A 15,447-nucleotide genomic window follows, 5' to 3' on the forward strand; every position below is an offset into this window, starting at 1 on the left:
ATACACATTACATTTTTATTTTTTATTTTTTTTAAGATGGGAACCTCTGCTAATCCCAAAGATTAGAGGAGAAAGACCATCAACCCAAATCATCATGGTCCAATTAAAGCAAGCAAAGCAAACTTGTGTACATGGGCTCCCTCCTCCTAAGGCAGGATGTAACGAAGACAAGGTTTTATAGGTCAGGAGTAGGGGGTTACAGAAGCATGACGTCAGCATAAGAAGTCATTAAGGACCTCCTAATCCAAAGAAGGTAATCATAGGTGTTATACAACCGTTCGAAACAAAGACAGGGTTGCAAGATAGTTACAAGTAACCTTTTGAAACAAAGAGGTGATTACCATTCCTGGAACAGGCAGTACAGATCCACCTGTAGTTAAGGTTACAGGGGAAGCCTAGCTGAATCCTTGAAAGACAGGTTTAAGCTGGGCGGTGGTGGCGCATGCCTTTAATCCCAGCACTTGGGAGGCAGAGGCAGGCAGATTTCTGAGTTCGAGGCCAGCCTGGTCTACAGAGTGAGTTCCAGGACAGCCAGGGCTACACAGAGAAACCCTGTCTCGAAAAAAAACCAAGAAAAAAAAAAAAAAGACAGGTTTAATCATAAGCAGGAACGGATCTAGTTTGTCTTTACTGTAAAATGGCTTTTAAGCCTAAAATGGAGGCAGGTTAGTTCTTTAGTAGTCATAACTTCAGGTAGTCATAACAACCTTCTGAAACAGAGGTAGGCTTTCAAGATGGTGATAAACTGTTTTTTTGAAACAAAGGCATGGTTGCCATTTCCTGGAACAGGCAGTACAGAGCCATCTGTAGTTAAGGTTACAGGTGGGGCATGGCCCAATCCTGAGAAACAGATTGAATCATAAACAGGAATGAGCCTAGTTTTGTCTTTGCTATGGCTTTCAGGCCTCGGATGGAGGCAGCTGGATCATCAATGCCTGTTAGCCTTAGAGCTTCTGCTTACATTGCTTTTTACAGAGTGAAGGGTTCTCTGTTCCTTTCCTTCACTGAGAATTCAGCTGAGACAGTTAAAACTCAAATCTATGAGATTTGAAGAGGACTTATCCAAAACAACTGACATAAATAGCCTGTTGTGTTCTACCTAGTGGATTTTTAAGTTTAAGGAAGATTGTGAGGTGGAAGGCATATTTATGGGTGTAAGATGCCTCCCTTTCACCTTCCCTCATGATGGATCATGTTGGGGGTCCAGGAACCCCTCCAGAGTAGTTTGGATTCCAGAGGTGAGCCACCCCAACCAACTTCAAATTTCTGTTCCCAGTCCTATCAGGAGCTAATGCCCACAAACCACATGGACACTGATCTCTCTCTGTCAGACAGGGATGGTTTACTGAGCACACACCCTGAAACTGATTTTTCTCTGTCAGCTTATAAAGGCTAAAACTACAAAAACCACAATGAGCTCATATGCAGGTGCAGGAAGTGCTGCCCAATGGTCAGCTCTGACACAAGCTATTTTAGTCATAACAATTTATACTGACCTTTAATTTGATGGTTCCTACATAAAGCTTTGTGGAATTTCTTAAGATTTTTTTTTTGACAACCTCATACAGAACAGGATATATGATCAGCATGATCTTGCTGTGCGACAAGTTATTTTTGTGTGTCAATGACTGGCAGTCATATTACAGTAACAATATGAAATAGCTGGCAGGCATGGAACAAAATGGCTACAGCTATGCTGGGGAGGGGACAAGCCTCAACAGATCAGACCTTTTTAGGTTATTTCTTTCCACATTACTCTTGAAAAGCCCACAAACAGGGAGGGGGAGGAATCAAAACCACAGTAACGATGGAGTCTTTGAGAAGGCAAACCTTCCTTGATGCAAGTGCTGTAGGGCTATAGTTTCTTAAACAATCAAAACCTAACTGCCACTTTAAGAATATTTAATTAGGGTTGGAGAGGTTAATTAGGGTTTACCGCTCTTGCAGGAGACTTGGTTTGGTTCCCAGTACCTATATGGTGGCTCACAACTGTCTGTTACTCCAGCTCCAGAAGATCCGATGCCCTCTCCTGACCTCCCAGGGCTCCTGCTGGACTGTGGTACACATGCATGTACCCAGATGTGCACAAACACACATTAAAAGAAAAAAGTTTTAAAACGTTAAGAAGCTAGAGAGGTGGCTGCTCTTCGGAGGCACAGGGTTTGGTTCCCAGCACCCACGTGCATCCCTCACATCTGACTGAGTGCGCCTCAGGAGATCCGACGCCTTCTTTTGGCCTATTTGGGCATCTGCAAGTGTGTACACACACAGTCATGTATCTTTTAAAACAATAACCTTTAAAAAAGGCATTTAACTGCAAAGGAACATTCTGACCATCAGAAGACAGCTCTCACCGGCCAGCACTTGAGAGGCAGAGGCAGGTGGATTTCTGAGTTCGAGAGTCCAAGGCTAGCCTGGTCTACAGAGTGAGTTCCAGTACAGCCAGGGCTACACAGAGAAACCCTGTCTCGAAAAAACAAACAAACAAAAAACAAAAACAAAAAAACCCAACCAACCAACCAAACAAACAAAAAGACAGCTCTCAGGCTGTTTCTGCTGCCTCATGCCCTGCTTCCCTACACAGTCTGCTTGGTCCTCCGACTTCCCTTTTGAAATGGGGGCTTCTATCTTGCTGCCCAGGTGGCTTTGAACTCAGGATCTTCCAGAGTAGCTTGGATTCCAGAGGTGAGCCATCACATGTAACTTCAAATTTTGTTCCCAGTCCTATCTGGAGCTGATACCCATGGAAGTCACTAGATGATACTGGTAGTATCAGAAGTGTCTTTGGGACACAAACTGTCCTCTTTGCTTTTATCTTCCCGTCCTCCTTTTTTCTTTTTAAATTTTATTTATTTTTTAAAAGATTTTATTTTATGCATATGAGTATACACTGTCTCTGCCTTCAGACACACCAAAAGAGGACATTGGTTCCATTGCAGGTGGTTGTGAGTCACCATACGTGGTTGCTGGTAATTGAACTCAGGACCTCTGGAAGAGCAGTCAGTGCTCTTAACCGTTGAGCCATCTCTCTGGCTCCTTTATTATTCTTTTATTTAAAAAATTATATGTAGTCTCACTATGCAGGCCTGCCTGGCCTTCAGCTTACAGAAATCCACCTGCTTCTGCCTCCCCAGTGCTGAGTGGCACTATGCCCAGTTAAAAATACCTAGAGAGATAGGCAAGATAGTACTGTAGTATTGTAGAGTGGATTTGACCTTGGGCTATTTCCACCCACACTACCAGTTGTCAGAAATGCTTCCTTACTGTACAACGTAGGCAAATCGGTCCTCTCTAAACTATTTTTAAGCGTGTGTGTGTGTGTGTGTGTGTGTAAAGTGAAGTCGTGATCCTTTGTGCTGAGCAAGTGTGACCAAGTGTGTAAAACAGCAAACTTACAAGGACGGGTACCAAAGCCAGGCACAGCAACTCCTGTCTACGGGGGTGCAGAACTAGAACTAGGCTCACCACTGGTTCTAAACTAACCAGGTTTACATAGTGAGCCTCTGACTCAAGTCAGAAACGACACACGGCAGTGGTGGATCTGGGCCATAGGCGGGCAAGCTGTCTGGCAGGGCAGTGGTCGGGAAGGCGACCCGAGAAAGAACGAAGAAGAAAAAAGGAGGGGAAAGAAGAGAGGAGGCAACAGGGCCCGCTCTCCAGGCGGGACGCCAGCGAGAGGCCCAGACCCGCGGGAGCGCACGTGGCCTACGGCGGCACAGCCATCTCCGTGAGGCGTCAAGATCCAGCAGCGGCGGAGCCCAGCTGAGGGTAGTTGGAACTCGGCTGCAGGGCCTTAAAGGCCGGGATAGGCATGTTCTGTTGGTTAGGAGTTTCCGGGCAGCCGACACCTCGAGTCCGGACTGCCCCTCCCGGGGCGGTTAGGGACAGAAGCCCGGGCCTCCGGCCTCTCCCCTAGGGGCGGGGCCAGTCGTGCGAGCCAATGAATGGCCGCCCCTGGGGCCCCGCCCCACCCCCGCCTCCGGAGCCGCGGCCTTCGCAGAACACCCAACCGCCCCTCGCCCAGGCCCGGGGCCGCACGAGCACCGAACCTCGGGCTGGTGAGTGCGCACTCCACCCCAGGGCCTCAGCTCCAGCGGGCCTCCAGCCCGTCCCTTGGCGCTCGGGTCGCCGACCCAGGCTCCGGGGAGTGACTCAGCGCGAGGAGGGTGGCAACTCGCGGGAGCTGGAGATTCGAACTGTTCAGGGCCCTGAATGTCGGGATGAGTGGGGTGAACGGGTGTCTTCCGAGCTGGGCCCTGGGCAGTGCCGGAGCGTGGGGCTGGGTTAGGGTGGATGGGAGAGGACTAGACTCGGAGCCTGGGCAGGGCGGGGGAAGCCACGGCTGCACCGCCTTGTCTGGGCCGGGGCCACGGTGGGGGTGGGGGTGGGGGTGGGGGGCGGGTCCTGAGCCTCTGATCCAGCGCCCCGCCTCAGGACACCAAGATGCCTGGCGAACAGCAGGCAGAGGAGGAGGAGGAGGAAGAGATGCAGGAGGAGATGGTGCTGCTGGTGAAGGGTGAGGAGGAGGAGGGTGAGGAGAAGTATGAGGTGGTGAAACTCAAGATCCCTGTGGATAACAAGGAGGTACGTGTTACACCCTGATCCCACACCCCCCCCCCCACCCTCGAACCTGTGCCAGGTTCAACATTCCCTCAGACAGAAATCAGAAATCCTGCCCCCGCCTTTTCCTGGATCTCAGATCTAGAAACTCAGAATTGGCCCATCCTTGTGCCCACTGTCCCTCCCGCGCCCCCGACCTGATTGGATAGATGTTTGGCCCACTGTGAGAGCCAGATGCCATGCTGAGTGCTGCTTGAGGCGCCGTGCTGAGTGTTTCCAGTCTCCATGCAGCTTGATGTCTGTAAACTCACAATCCTATATCCTGAGTCCAGATAAGGAGTAGCAAAGGCCAGAGGTGAGGGAAGATGAGGTCAGGCAACTGTAACAACAGCTACCTACCTCTTGCATAGTTTATGGTGCGCCAGATGCTATTCTAAGCACCTCCAATCTGGTTTGTTGGTAGTATTGACTCCACTTTATAGGTGAGGAACTGAGTCTAAGACAGTTGGTAACTGACCTCAGTGACTGCCCCAGACAGAAAGAACGGCTCTGTCAGTGGGGAGCTACGGGGCAGTAGTTCCCTCATACTGCAGCGCAGTTCCAGGCAGGTTGGTTGACAGACCACGCTGGGAATCTGGGTTTTCTTCTGAAGGTTTTCAGGACATCAGAATGAGTTAAAGCCTGCCATTTGAGACCCTAACTATCCCCAGCTTTTACTACTCAGAGCTGCCTGGGACCTAGGCTGTCCCTGCCTCAGTAGACTTGAGCTGGAGGGCTCTGGTTGCCTTGGGTCTTAGGGCCCACATCCCAGGGGATAAATTCTAGTTCTCCCTAGTGGAAATGATGAGGTGTTTTTGGGAAGGAGACCTGCTCTCTAGGCCCCGCTTCCACTGTTGACTATGAAGTCCTATTCTTTCTAGCCTTCTTGGCTTATCGTCTCCACCCAGCCTGACTTCAGACCCTGTGTACCCTTTGGTTTGAACATGAAGGACCTAGAGCTCCAGAGATTAATATGCACTTCCAGTCCCATCGCCTCCCACCAGCTGACAAGTCTCTTGGCCTTGTTAATTTTCCTTGCAGTACTAAGGATTGAACCAAGGCTTTACACGTCTGCACTACAGTCAAGCCCTTTTCTAGTGAGATAGGGTCTCAACCAAGTTGCACAGGTGGGCCTATAACTTATTCTATAGTCCAGGCAGGCAATCCTTTGACCTTGGCTTTGGGATTTCAGGCCTGAGAAAAGGTACTTGGCTTCTTCTCTGTGCCTCAGTTTCCTCATTCGTAAAGGGAGAGCATAGCAGCACTTACCTCTTGGAGATATAAAGACTAGTGACTATGTGAGTTAGAGCTACGTCTTGCACACAAGCAGTGTGTAAATAGTTCCATCTTTTCTTGGTGCATGTGGGTGAGTGGTATATGTGAATGTGTGTACCTGTGCATGTGCCAAAGCTGGGCAGGGACAGCAGGTGCCTGCCCCATTACTGTCCACCATATTCCCTTGACAGGGGTCTCTCACTGGACCTGGAGCTAGCCTGGTGGCCTGAAGTCCAACTGGTCTTCCCATACCCTCCTACCAGAGCACTGAGGGGTACAAGGCACATCTACCTGGGTTTTGTCCGTGTTTTTATTGGTTTTTTTTTTTTTTAGAATTATTTATTTTATGTATATGAGTACACTGTAGCTGTCTTCAGGCACAGCAGAAGAGGGCATCAGATCTCATTATAGATGGTTGTGAGCCACTATGTGGTTGCATGTATGCCTGCATGACAGAAGAGGGCATCAGATCCCATTACAGATGGTTTTGAGCCACCCTGTGATTTCTGGGAATTGAACTCAGGACCTCTGGAAGTGCAGCCAGTGCTCTTAACTGATGAGCCATCTCCCAGCCTGTGTTAAGAGGAGTCTTATTGTGTCTGGATAGCCCTGGATGGCCTATAACTTATAGGCCAGGATGGCCAGAAATCCACCTGCCTCTGCCTCCTGGGTGGAATTAAAGGTGTGTGCTACTATATTTGGCTCCAACTATTATGTTTGTTTGTTGTGTTCGTGAGTGTGTGCATGTGTGTGTAGCCACTCAGGTGGAGGTTAGAAGACACCTTCTGAGAGTCACTTCTCTTCTTCCACTGTGGGTTCCAGGGACGGAACTTGGTTCTTCAGGGCTACGTGACAAGCCCTGCCACCTGCTGACCCAACTTGCTGACCTGCCTGCTCATTTTTATCAAAGGCTTTTTTAGGCTGATCTCAGGCATTGGACAGAGTGAAGGCAAACTACTTAGGCAGTGGGAAAGAGTTCAGAAGCAGGTATTCAGTGTGGACCTTGAAGGTTTGTGTGGGGAGGGGAGGAAGGGCAGGAGTAAAGGCTCACGGAAGGTAATGCTAGAAGGCTTCATTGGGGCCAGACTGTGAAAGGCTGTTAAGCAGGACAGGGTAGCAGTTTGGGCATACTGTGTTCCATCTTGTGACATAGGAAGTCTTAAGCCAACTGATAAAAATAATTAGATTTTCTATTTAAAAGAACTCCTGGTAGGGCCTGGGGCTGTGTCCACCCATAGAGTTCTTGCCTTGCATGCAGAAAGTCCTGCTCCCCAGCACCACATAGTCAGGCATGCTGGCATATACTAGGGAGGTAGAGGAGGGAAGATCAGAAGTTCAGGGTCGGAACCAGAGAGATGCTTCTGGAGTTAAAAAAGTACTTGCTGCTCTTCCAGAGGACCTAGGTTTGACTCCTAGTACCCACATGATGGCTCACAATACCTGTAACTCCAGTTCTGAGAGATCTAGTGCCCTCTTCTGGTCTCCAGGGACACTAAGTATGTAGGCAAAACACTCAAACAGATCATGAATTTTTTTTTTTTTTAAGTTCCACATTATCCTCAGTAATGTAGTGGGTTTGAGGCCAGCTTAGGCTACATGAAACCCTATCTCAAAAATAACAACAAAAGTCCCTAACCAACCAAAAAACAAAAACAAAACAAGAAAACAAAAAACAAAAAACAAAACAAAACAAAAAACAACACTGGCTGCTAAGGTTAGTGGCCTGCTTTGAAGTAACAGCAGCTGTAGAGAAAAGGGTGTTTGGACTGAAACAGCTGAACCAAGGGATTAAGAGAACATTTATCGTGAAAGTCATCAAAGCTCCATTGGGCAAGACTGTATAGTCTCAGGTAGCAAGCAGATCCTAGCTCTACCATTTACCAACTTTGCCTCAGCTTCTTCAGTAATAAGATCACTGAGTGTGCTGGGCATGGTGGTGTACACCTTTAATGCCAGCATTCAGGAGGCAAAGACAGGACAGTGTCTGTGAGTTCAAGGCCAGCCTGGTCTACATATTGAGTTCTAGGACAGCCAGGACTTCATAGAGGGTCCCTGTCTCAAACAGATCAGAGCATCAGTCTGGGATCTGAGTACGTGGGTTACGAGGGCGAGCCAGCTGGAGGTTATAGACGGCACGTTTGCCCTTAGCCAACCAAGTAGCAGTGATTTGCTGCGTGGCCTCCCTTAGCTTCTTTTGTCCATGTCCATGTTATCTCAGAAGTGCCTTCCAGCCAGCACTGTGGTGTACACCTGTAATCCTCCCAGTTCTAGGGAGGCCAGGGCAGGAGGACTGCAAGTTCCAGGTCAACACGGTCTACATAGCAAGTGCCTGTCTGGGACATGGCATCCAGTACCAGTAGACTGATCGTTTCCTGTCAACAGCGGCTGTTCTTTGTTAAGAATGATGTCAAGGGGCTGTGGATGTAGCTCGGGGTAAAGCTGGTCTTACTGTGTGGTTCAGTCCCCAGGACTGGAGGAAAATACGCTTCAAGGACGCTACACTCAAGAGTTTGGAGTAGTCTTTGTCTGCCTGTCAAATTCTGATCCGTCTGAATTTTCAGTTATATTTATTTGTGTGAGTCTGAGTATCAGGTACAGTGGGTACCATGGTATGGGGTTACTATGGCACCTATGGCAGCCAGAGGACAACTTTACAAAAGGTGGTTCTTTCCTTCTACCAAGGTGGGTCTTAGGGATTAGACTCAAGTCATCAAGCTTAGCAACAAGTGCTCTCGCCAGCTGGCACCCACCTCAGACACACCTGACCCTGAACTAGGCTGTGTGGTTCAGTCCACAGACTCTTTGTCCGCTGTGCACCCGCTCTCTCTGGTGTACTCTTCTCACCTGCAGACTAGATGGCTTCACTTTACACTTACTTATTGAGATGGGATCCCCTCATGTATGGTGCTTAGACAGACTTTGAACTTGTGATCCTCCTGCTTCAGCTTCCAGATGGCTGGGCTTGCAGGAGTTTGGATTACTGTCCACCACAAGTGTTTGGACCTAATGTTAAACATGCAGGCAGATCACTGTGAACTTGATAAAGTGAAAGTTTTTGTTTCTGCAATGCTGAATTGAATGTAGGGTCTTGTGCAGATTGGGTACCACCGAGCTATATCACCAGCATAAGATGAAGATTAAAAAAAAATCTTAAGATTTTTTTTCATTGCCAGGCAGTTGTGGCCCATGCCTTTAATCCCAGTGCTCGGGAGGCAGAGGCAGGCAGATCTTTGAGTTTGAGGCCAGCCTGGTCTACTGGAACATAGTAAGTTCCAATTAGGGCTACACAGGGAAACCTGTCTTAAAGATAACAAACAACGAAACCAAAACCAAAAAGAGATTCATTTTTATGTGGAAAAGTGTTTTGCCTGCATGTATGTATACATATGTGCAATACCCACAGAGGCCAGAAGAGGGCGTTGGAACTCCTGTAATTGAAGTTTTAGATACTTGTGAACTACCACGTGGGTTACAGGAACTCAATCCAGGTCCCGTGCTACAGTGGCCAGCACTCTTAACCACAGAGCAGTCTCTTTAATCCCTAAAAGGAAGATTATGACACAGTAAATCTTTAGTGAGGCTTGAGATTCATGCTGTCCTTGAACTAGAACTGAAGAACTAGAATTCCTGATTCTCCTGCCTCTACCTCATAAGTGCTGAAATTATAGGCTTGGAGCTGGCTGGAACTCACTATATAGTGGAGTCTGACCTTGAATTTCTGCCTTCTGCATCTACCTCCTGAGTGCTGGATTCCAGTCGCATGTCCTCACGGCTGGTATATGCAGGGCTGGAGAGTGGGCCTAGGGATTCCTGTATGCTAAGTGACCACTCTACCAACTGACCTGTATCCCCAGCCTTTGAGTGTGAATTTTTCACAAGTGCCCAGTGATTCTGATGTGGCTAGACTTGTAGTGAGGAACTCGCTCTTGGGGGTTGTTTTATACTCTGCAGGAAAAGATGAAGATTTGATGAAGGGTTTGGGGAGGAGATAAGCAGTTCACGTGACTTCACACCCATGGCTAGGGTTGCTTCACGACTAAGAATGACAGACTTGAATTCAGTCCTTGGTTCTGCCATTTGTTAGCTGTATGGCCTCGGGGGATCAGTTGATGTCTGTATCTAATTTCTTCATTCATGATGGGGCTGGAGAACTTAACACAAAGGATTGTGAGATTTTCATTTGCTTATTTTGAGACAGGGTCTCACTGTATAGCCCAGGCTAGCCTCAAGCTCATGATATTCTTGCCTCAGCTACTCAAATGCTAGGAGGCTAGTCACTACCCCGGCCTTATCCATGTCTCGGGAGCTAGACTCCAACCACTACTAAGCTTCTTCTCCGGGTGCCCAAGGCCCCTCCTGCTGGGCTGGAGACAGTGATGACTAATGGAAAGGAGAAGCCATAAGTCATAAGTCAGAGAAGCCAGTGTGAGGAGGCCCCCAGGCTGGGCAGTGACAACTGGGGGAGAGTCTAAAAAAAGGTCATCTCCACTGTGGTGTTGAACAGACTCGGAGATGTCACAGCCAGGGCAAGGGAGGAAGTGTGGCCTTGGAGAACTTCAGACGGACTTCCCACAGTATTACTTTAACATGGAGGCTTTCTTGGAGAAAGATAGAGACTGAGAGAGGGGCTACTGTGAGTTCAGGGGAGAGTGGCACCTTCTCATGCTTTGTCAACTCAGTCTCTCTAAGTTTTGGTATTCTCTGCTGTCTGGAGATAACCCTGTGATCCCTGTACTCAGCAGGTGGAGGTAGGAGGATTTCAAGTTCCAGGCTAGCCTGGGCTATATGACAAGGTAAGAAACTCTCTCAAAACAAAACAAAAAAAAGCAAAAACAAAATAACCCTTTGTAGTGGAACACACTTGTAATCTAGCAGTCAGGAGGCAGAGGCTGGATTGTCTATAAGTATGAGGCTAACCTGAGCTATACATGAAGATACTGTCCCACCTGACTGAGGGATATCAGGAAGACTTACTGTTTTACTTAGCATACGTAAAACAATACCATCAAAGCCTGACATGGGGATCTTCGTTATAGAAGCCCCTTCACGGAGGGCAAGACAGGCACACCCTGCCACGGAAGCCTGAAGCCTTGAATGGGTTTGTGTGTGTGTGTGTGTGTGTGCACACATATTTTAATTAGGTTGTTGAGTCAGGTCTTGCTATATTCTCCAAGCTTGTTGAGAACTTGTGATCCTTTTGAGTGCTGGGATTATAGGTGTACTGTCATACCTAGACTATGTTTTTCCTTTAGGTATATGTCTATAATATAATTTAACTTCTAAATTAGGCACAGTAAGAGTTTAACAATAATAAAATAGAATCAGAACAATATGCTATAATAAAAGTTGTTTTAAACTTACAAATTGTTTATTTCTGGAATTTTCCATTTAATATTTTCAGACCATGACAGCTGGCAGCTGAAACAGGAAAATCAAGCCATGGTTAAAGGAAGACTATTGTTATTATTGTCATTATTAAAACCAGAGTTCTCTTGGTTGATTGCTAATTTCCCAAACTGTCATGTCTTCTAGTTCAAAACCACTTTCTAAAAAAAAAAAAAAACAACAACAAAAACCCACTTTTTAATTTTTTGTTTTGATTTGAGATAGGGTCTCACTGTGCAATCCTGGCTGGTCTGGAACTCTATGTAGATAAAGTTGTCCTTAAATCCACAAGAGATGTGCCTACCTCTGCCTGCTGAGTGCAAAGATTAAAGCCATGTGCCACCCTACCTGGCCCCAGAGTCCGTTTGTGACAAAGGGCTGATGGCCTTCAAGGTGCTCTACTACAGCTTCTGAAAGGGAAGGCCCTGTTCCTTGTGACTTACAGTGGACTGAATACAAGGCAGCATATGTCTTGTCCTGTGTGTCAGGTGATTCTTTGGTCATGAATTAATGGGTTTTGTGTGTGTGTGTGTATGTATTTTTAAAGACAGGGTCTTTGTAATCCTGACTGTCCTGAAATTTGCTATGTAAACCAGGCTAGCCTTGAACTCACAGAGATCCTTCTGCTTCTGCCTCCCAAGTACTAGGATTAAAGGTCTGCACCATCGAGCCCAGAATGAATTAATGTTTTTAATTGCTTGGTTCACAGTACTCGTTAGTTTTTCTAGGGGATCACTCCACTGCCCGCTCTACCCCCATCCATCTCTCCCAGTCCTCCCCATCAAGAGGAAAACTAAACCTCATTCACAAACTTCCTTTATGGATAGAAAGTTGTGTCATGCTCTCATCTATCTACACGTGGTATTTTCCCTTTTACTGGAAGAGGGGAATGTGCCTTTAATGTCCTCTTTACTCTTTTGTTCAAAACGTTCCCCCTTCACCTCCTCCTGACACGGCTTTCTTCCCTTTTCCCAAGTGTATCTCTAGAGTCCAGACTGACTCATTTCAAGGTCTCAGAGCAACATTTGGCTTTTTCTCCACAGCTTAAGAAAGTTCTTGATCGAAAACTTGAAGATTCTGGGCCTGGCCAAGCTGTCCGTCCTGGCTTCTGCCCACACTTGCCAACTGTCCTTCTGCAATTCCCTGCAAGATCTCCCCAGTCTCTAGGCATTTAAAGGCTGAAAACCTCTCATCACCAGCCCTTCCTGAGTTCCATACAGCCCCAAGCAGATGATGATCTTCTTCTTCTCCTTTTTTTTTTTTTTTAAAAAAAACATTTATTTATCATGCATGAATACAGCGTTCTGCCTCCATGTCCTTCTGCAGGCCAGAAGAGGGCACCAGATGTCGTATAGATGGTTGTGAGCCACCATGTGGTTGTCTGGACTTGAACTCAGGACTCTGGAAGGGCTCATTGAGCCATTTCTCCAGCCCCAGATCTTATTTCTTACCTGGTTCCCCTCCATACATGGCAACTCCCATCTGTGCAGTTTCTGAGCCTAAACTCCTTAGTTACTTGGGGCCAGGCATGGTGGCCCACATCGTAATGGGAAGGGAGGCAGAGGCAAGCAGGTCTAACCCATAGTCATTTTGAGTCTTCATACTTTGAAGCCAGTTTGTTGCCATCTCTTATCTCAGCCTGTAAAGTGGAGAGAGAAGCAAGCCAACATCTCACTGGGTTTACTTTCTACTTGCTTCCTGGGCTTAGGCCAGGCCTTCTGTCAGATGAGTGCAGTAGCCTCCTCACCGAGCTCCTGCTTCTGTCTTCTCCTTCATTTGGGTTCCCAAAGAGTCTTTTAAAATGTGTGACCTTCACTGATCAAAATCCTCAGAAAGCCCTCATAGCGATTCTCCATTTCATTTACACTAACAGCCAAAGTCCTCCTTCCCAGGTCCTTAAATAAGACCCTCCTGTTTCCTTCCTCCTGCTAACTTAGTCTATCACAACGGTGTCTTCCTAGCCCTATGTAGATCTGCAGCATTCCAGCAATACCAGCAATTAACCCATTACTCTTGTAAGTAGGATTCCTCCAGGGTTCAGTCCTCACAGGGCTGAGGAAATTAGTAGGCAAGCGCTGTCACTGCTACATTACCAGCACTCGGGTTTTGAGACAGAGTCATCGTATGTATCCCAGGCTGGCCTGGATCGCCTGATTCTTCTATCTCACCTCTACGGTGTCAGTATTACAGACATCTGGCATTTTGTTATCTAATGTCAAATCCCCAGTGTCTCTAACTCACCTAGGACGTGCCCAATAAATTTTGTGAATTAATATAGATAACTATAATGTCACCTGATATTGTGATGTATTAAGTCATGTAAGTCATCATGGAGGCAGGCACAGTTCTGTTTTCCACAGATGGAGGAACTGAGGCTCAAAGAGTTTGCAGTGTGCAGGAGACCAAGGTTTCCGCTTGGGCCTCCAGGCTGACCTGTCCTCCATTTCCCTGCAGGTTGCCAGCCAGATGCCAGCACCGTCGGCCGACCCAGCGCGCCCCCACGCGTGCCCGGACTGCGGCCGCGCCTTTGCGCGCCGCTCCACACTAGCCAAACATGCGCGCACGCACACGGGCGAGCGTCCCTTTGCATGCACGGAGTGCGGCCGGTGCTTCTCGCAGAAGTCGGCGCTAACCAAGCACGGTCGCACGCACACGGGCGAGCGACCCTACCAGTGCCCAGAATGCGACAAGCGCTTCTCCGCCGCCTCGAACCTGCGGCAGCACCGGCGGCGTCACACGGGCGAGAAGCCGTACGCATGCGCACACTGCGGCCGGCGGTTTGCGCAGAGCTCCAATTACGCGCAGCATCTGCGCGTGCACACGGGCGAGAAGCCTTACGCGTGCCCGGACTGCGGACGAGCCTTCGGCGGAAGTTCGTGCCTGGCGCGCCACCGACGCACGCACACGGGCGAGCGCCCGTACGCATGCGCCGACTGCGGCACGCGCTTCGCTCAGAGCTCGGCGCTGGCCAAGCACCGGCGCGTGCACACGGGCGAGAAGCCGCACCGCTGCGCCGTGTGCGGCCGGCGCTTCGGCCACCGTTCCAACCTGGCGGAGCATGCGCGCACGCATACGGGCGAGCGGCCCTACCCGTGCACGGAGTGCGGCCGGCGCTTCCGCCTCAGCTCACATTTCATCCGCCACCGTCGCGCGCACATGCGGCGCCGCCTCTACATCTGCGCGGGCTGCGGCCGAGACTTCAAGCTACCCGCCAGTGCCACAGCCGCCACGCCCACCGAGCGCTGCCCGGAGTGCGAGGGCAGCTGAGCCACGGCGGGGCAGCGAGGGGCACTTGGGACTTGCACCTGAATTGTTCCTTCCATGCCTGCTCCTGGGTCGGGGTGCTCTGGGACTGGGCGAAAGGGAGTGCCCTACCGGGGTCCCTAGAACCATGCCTCGTCCCCAACTACATTCCCTTGGCCCTTCTGAGTGAATAAAGTATTCTATCCTCACCTCACGATGCCTGTAAGTGAGGTGGGTGGGAAGGGGAACTCTAGGTATGGAACCAAATGGGCTATAAAATAACCTGGGATAGGGAGACCCACACACCTGGCTGGCTATCCCTCAATCTCAGTTCTGAAAAGAAACAGGACTTGTTCTTGACTAGATGATTGTGTTTTGCAGTCTTTGAGGGTCGATATGGCAAAGGAGAGAAATGGGGCTATGTAAATAGATTTAAGGACTTCCTTATGTAAGTACATTAGCGCCCCACCACCACCATTTAATTAACCCTAAGCTGACCCAGTACTCACTATATATACCAGGCTTGAACTTTTGGGGATCCTCTGAATCTTGAGGTTGCAAACATGCACCATCACAGCTAGTTTCAAGCCTCATTTTATGTCCACCTTTGCAGACAGTTGGTGAATGGTACAGCAGGAACTGAATACCATTCGTCAAAGAAACTGATGATCACTGGATTTAAATTTAAAAAAAAAATTGCAAAGGATTTGGGCTCCATCCTAAGCACCTACATAGTTTAACAGGCATCCATAACTTCAGTTCTAGGGGACCCAAAGCCCTGACGTCTGACATGGTACACAGACACACAATATACACACAAGATATACACATAAAAAATAGTTTTGGGCCGGGCAGTGGTGGCGCACGCCTTTGATCCCAGCACTTGGGAGGCAGAGGCAGGCAGATTTCTGAGTTCGAGGCCAGCCTGGTCTACAGAGTGAATCC

At 48.6% G+C, this 15,447-nt stretch overlaps 1 protein-coding gene across 2 annotated transcripts; it reads left to right on the forward strand.

Annotated features, from left to right (window-relative positions):
* The first annotated feature begins 3,981 nt into the window (after window positions 1-3,981).
* On the forward strand, window positions 3,982-14,716 carry Znf771 (zinc finger protein 771). Of its 2 annotated transcripts, XM_028775210.1 has the most exons (3): window positions 3,982-4,058; window positions 4,435-4,584; window positions 13,714-14,716. In XM_028775210.1, the coding sequence occupies exons 2-3, from the start codon at window positions 4,444-4,446 to the stop codon at window positions 14,524-14,526; spliced, it is 954 nt and encodes a 317-aa protein (XP_028631043.1). In that variant the 5' UTR covers window positions 3,982-4,058; window positions 4,435-4,443; the 3' UTR covers window positions 14,527-14,716. The 2 variants fall into 2 exon arrangements, with proteins under 2 accessions (XP_028631043.1, XP_028631044.1); XM_028775211.1 differs by lacking the exon at window positions 3,982-4,058 and having other exon boundaries at window positions 4,475-4,584; window positions 12,303-14,716.
* Window positions 14,717-15,447: the final 731 nt, after the last annotated feature.

This window comes from Grammomys surdaster, unplaced genomic scaffold (assembly GCF_004785775.1).
Source record: "Grammomys surdaster isolate TR1022 unplaced genomic scaffold, NIH_TR_1.0 253, whole genome shotgun sequence".
Taxonomy (NCBI): domain Eukaryota; kingdom Metazoa; phylum Chordata; class Mammalia; order Rodentia; family Muridae; genus Grammomys; species Grammomys surdaster.

Excerpts from the sequence above, each read along its gene's own strand:
- Znf771 (XM_028775210.1), top strand. The coding sequence starts at position 4,444 with ATGCCTGGCGAACAGCAGGCAGAGGAGGAGGAGGAGGAAGAGATGCAG. Across the intron at positions 4,585-13,713 it reads TCCCTGTGGATAACAAGGAG|GTTGCCAGCCAGATGCCAGC; the intron begins GTACGTGTTACA and ends ATTTCCCTGCAG.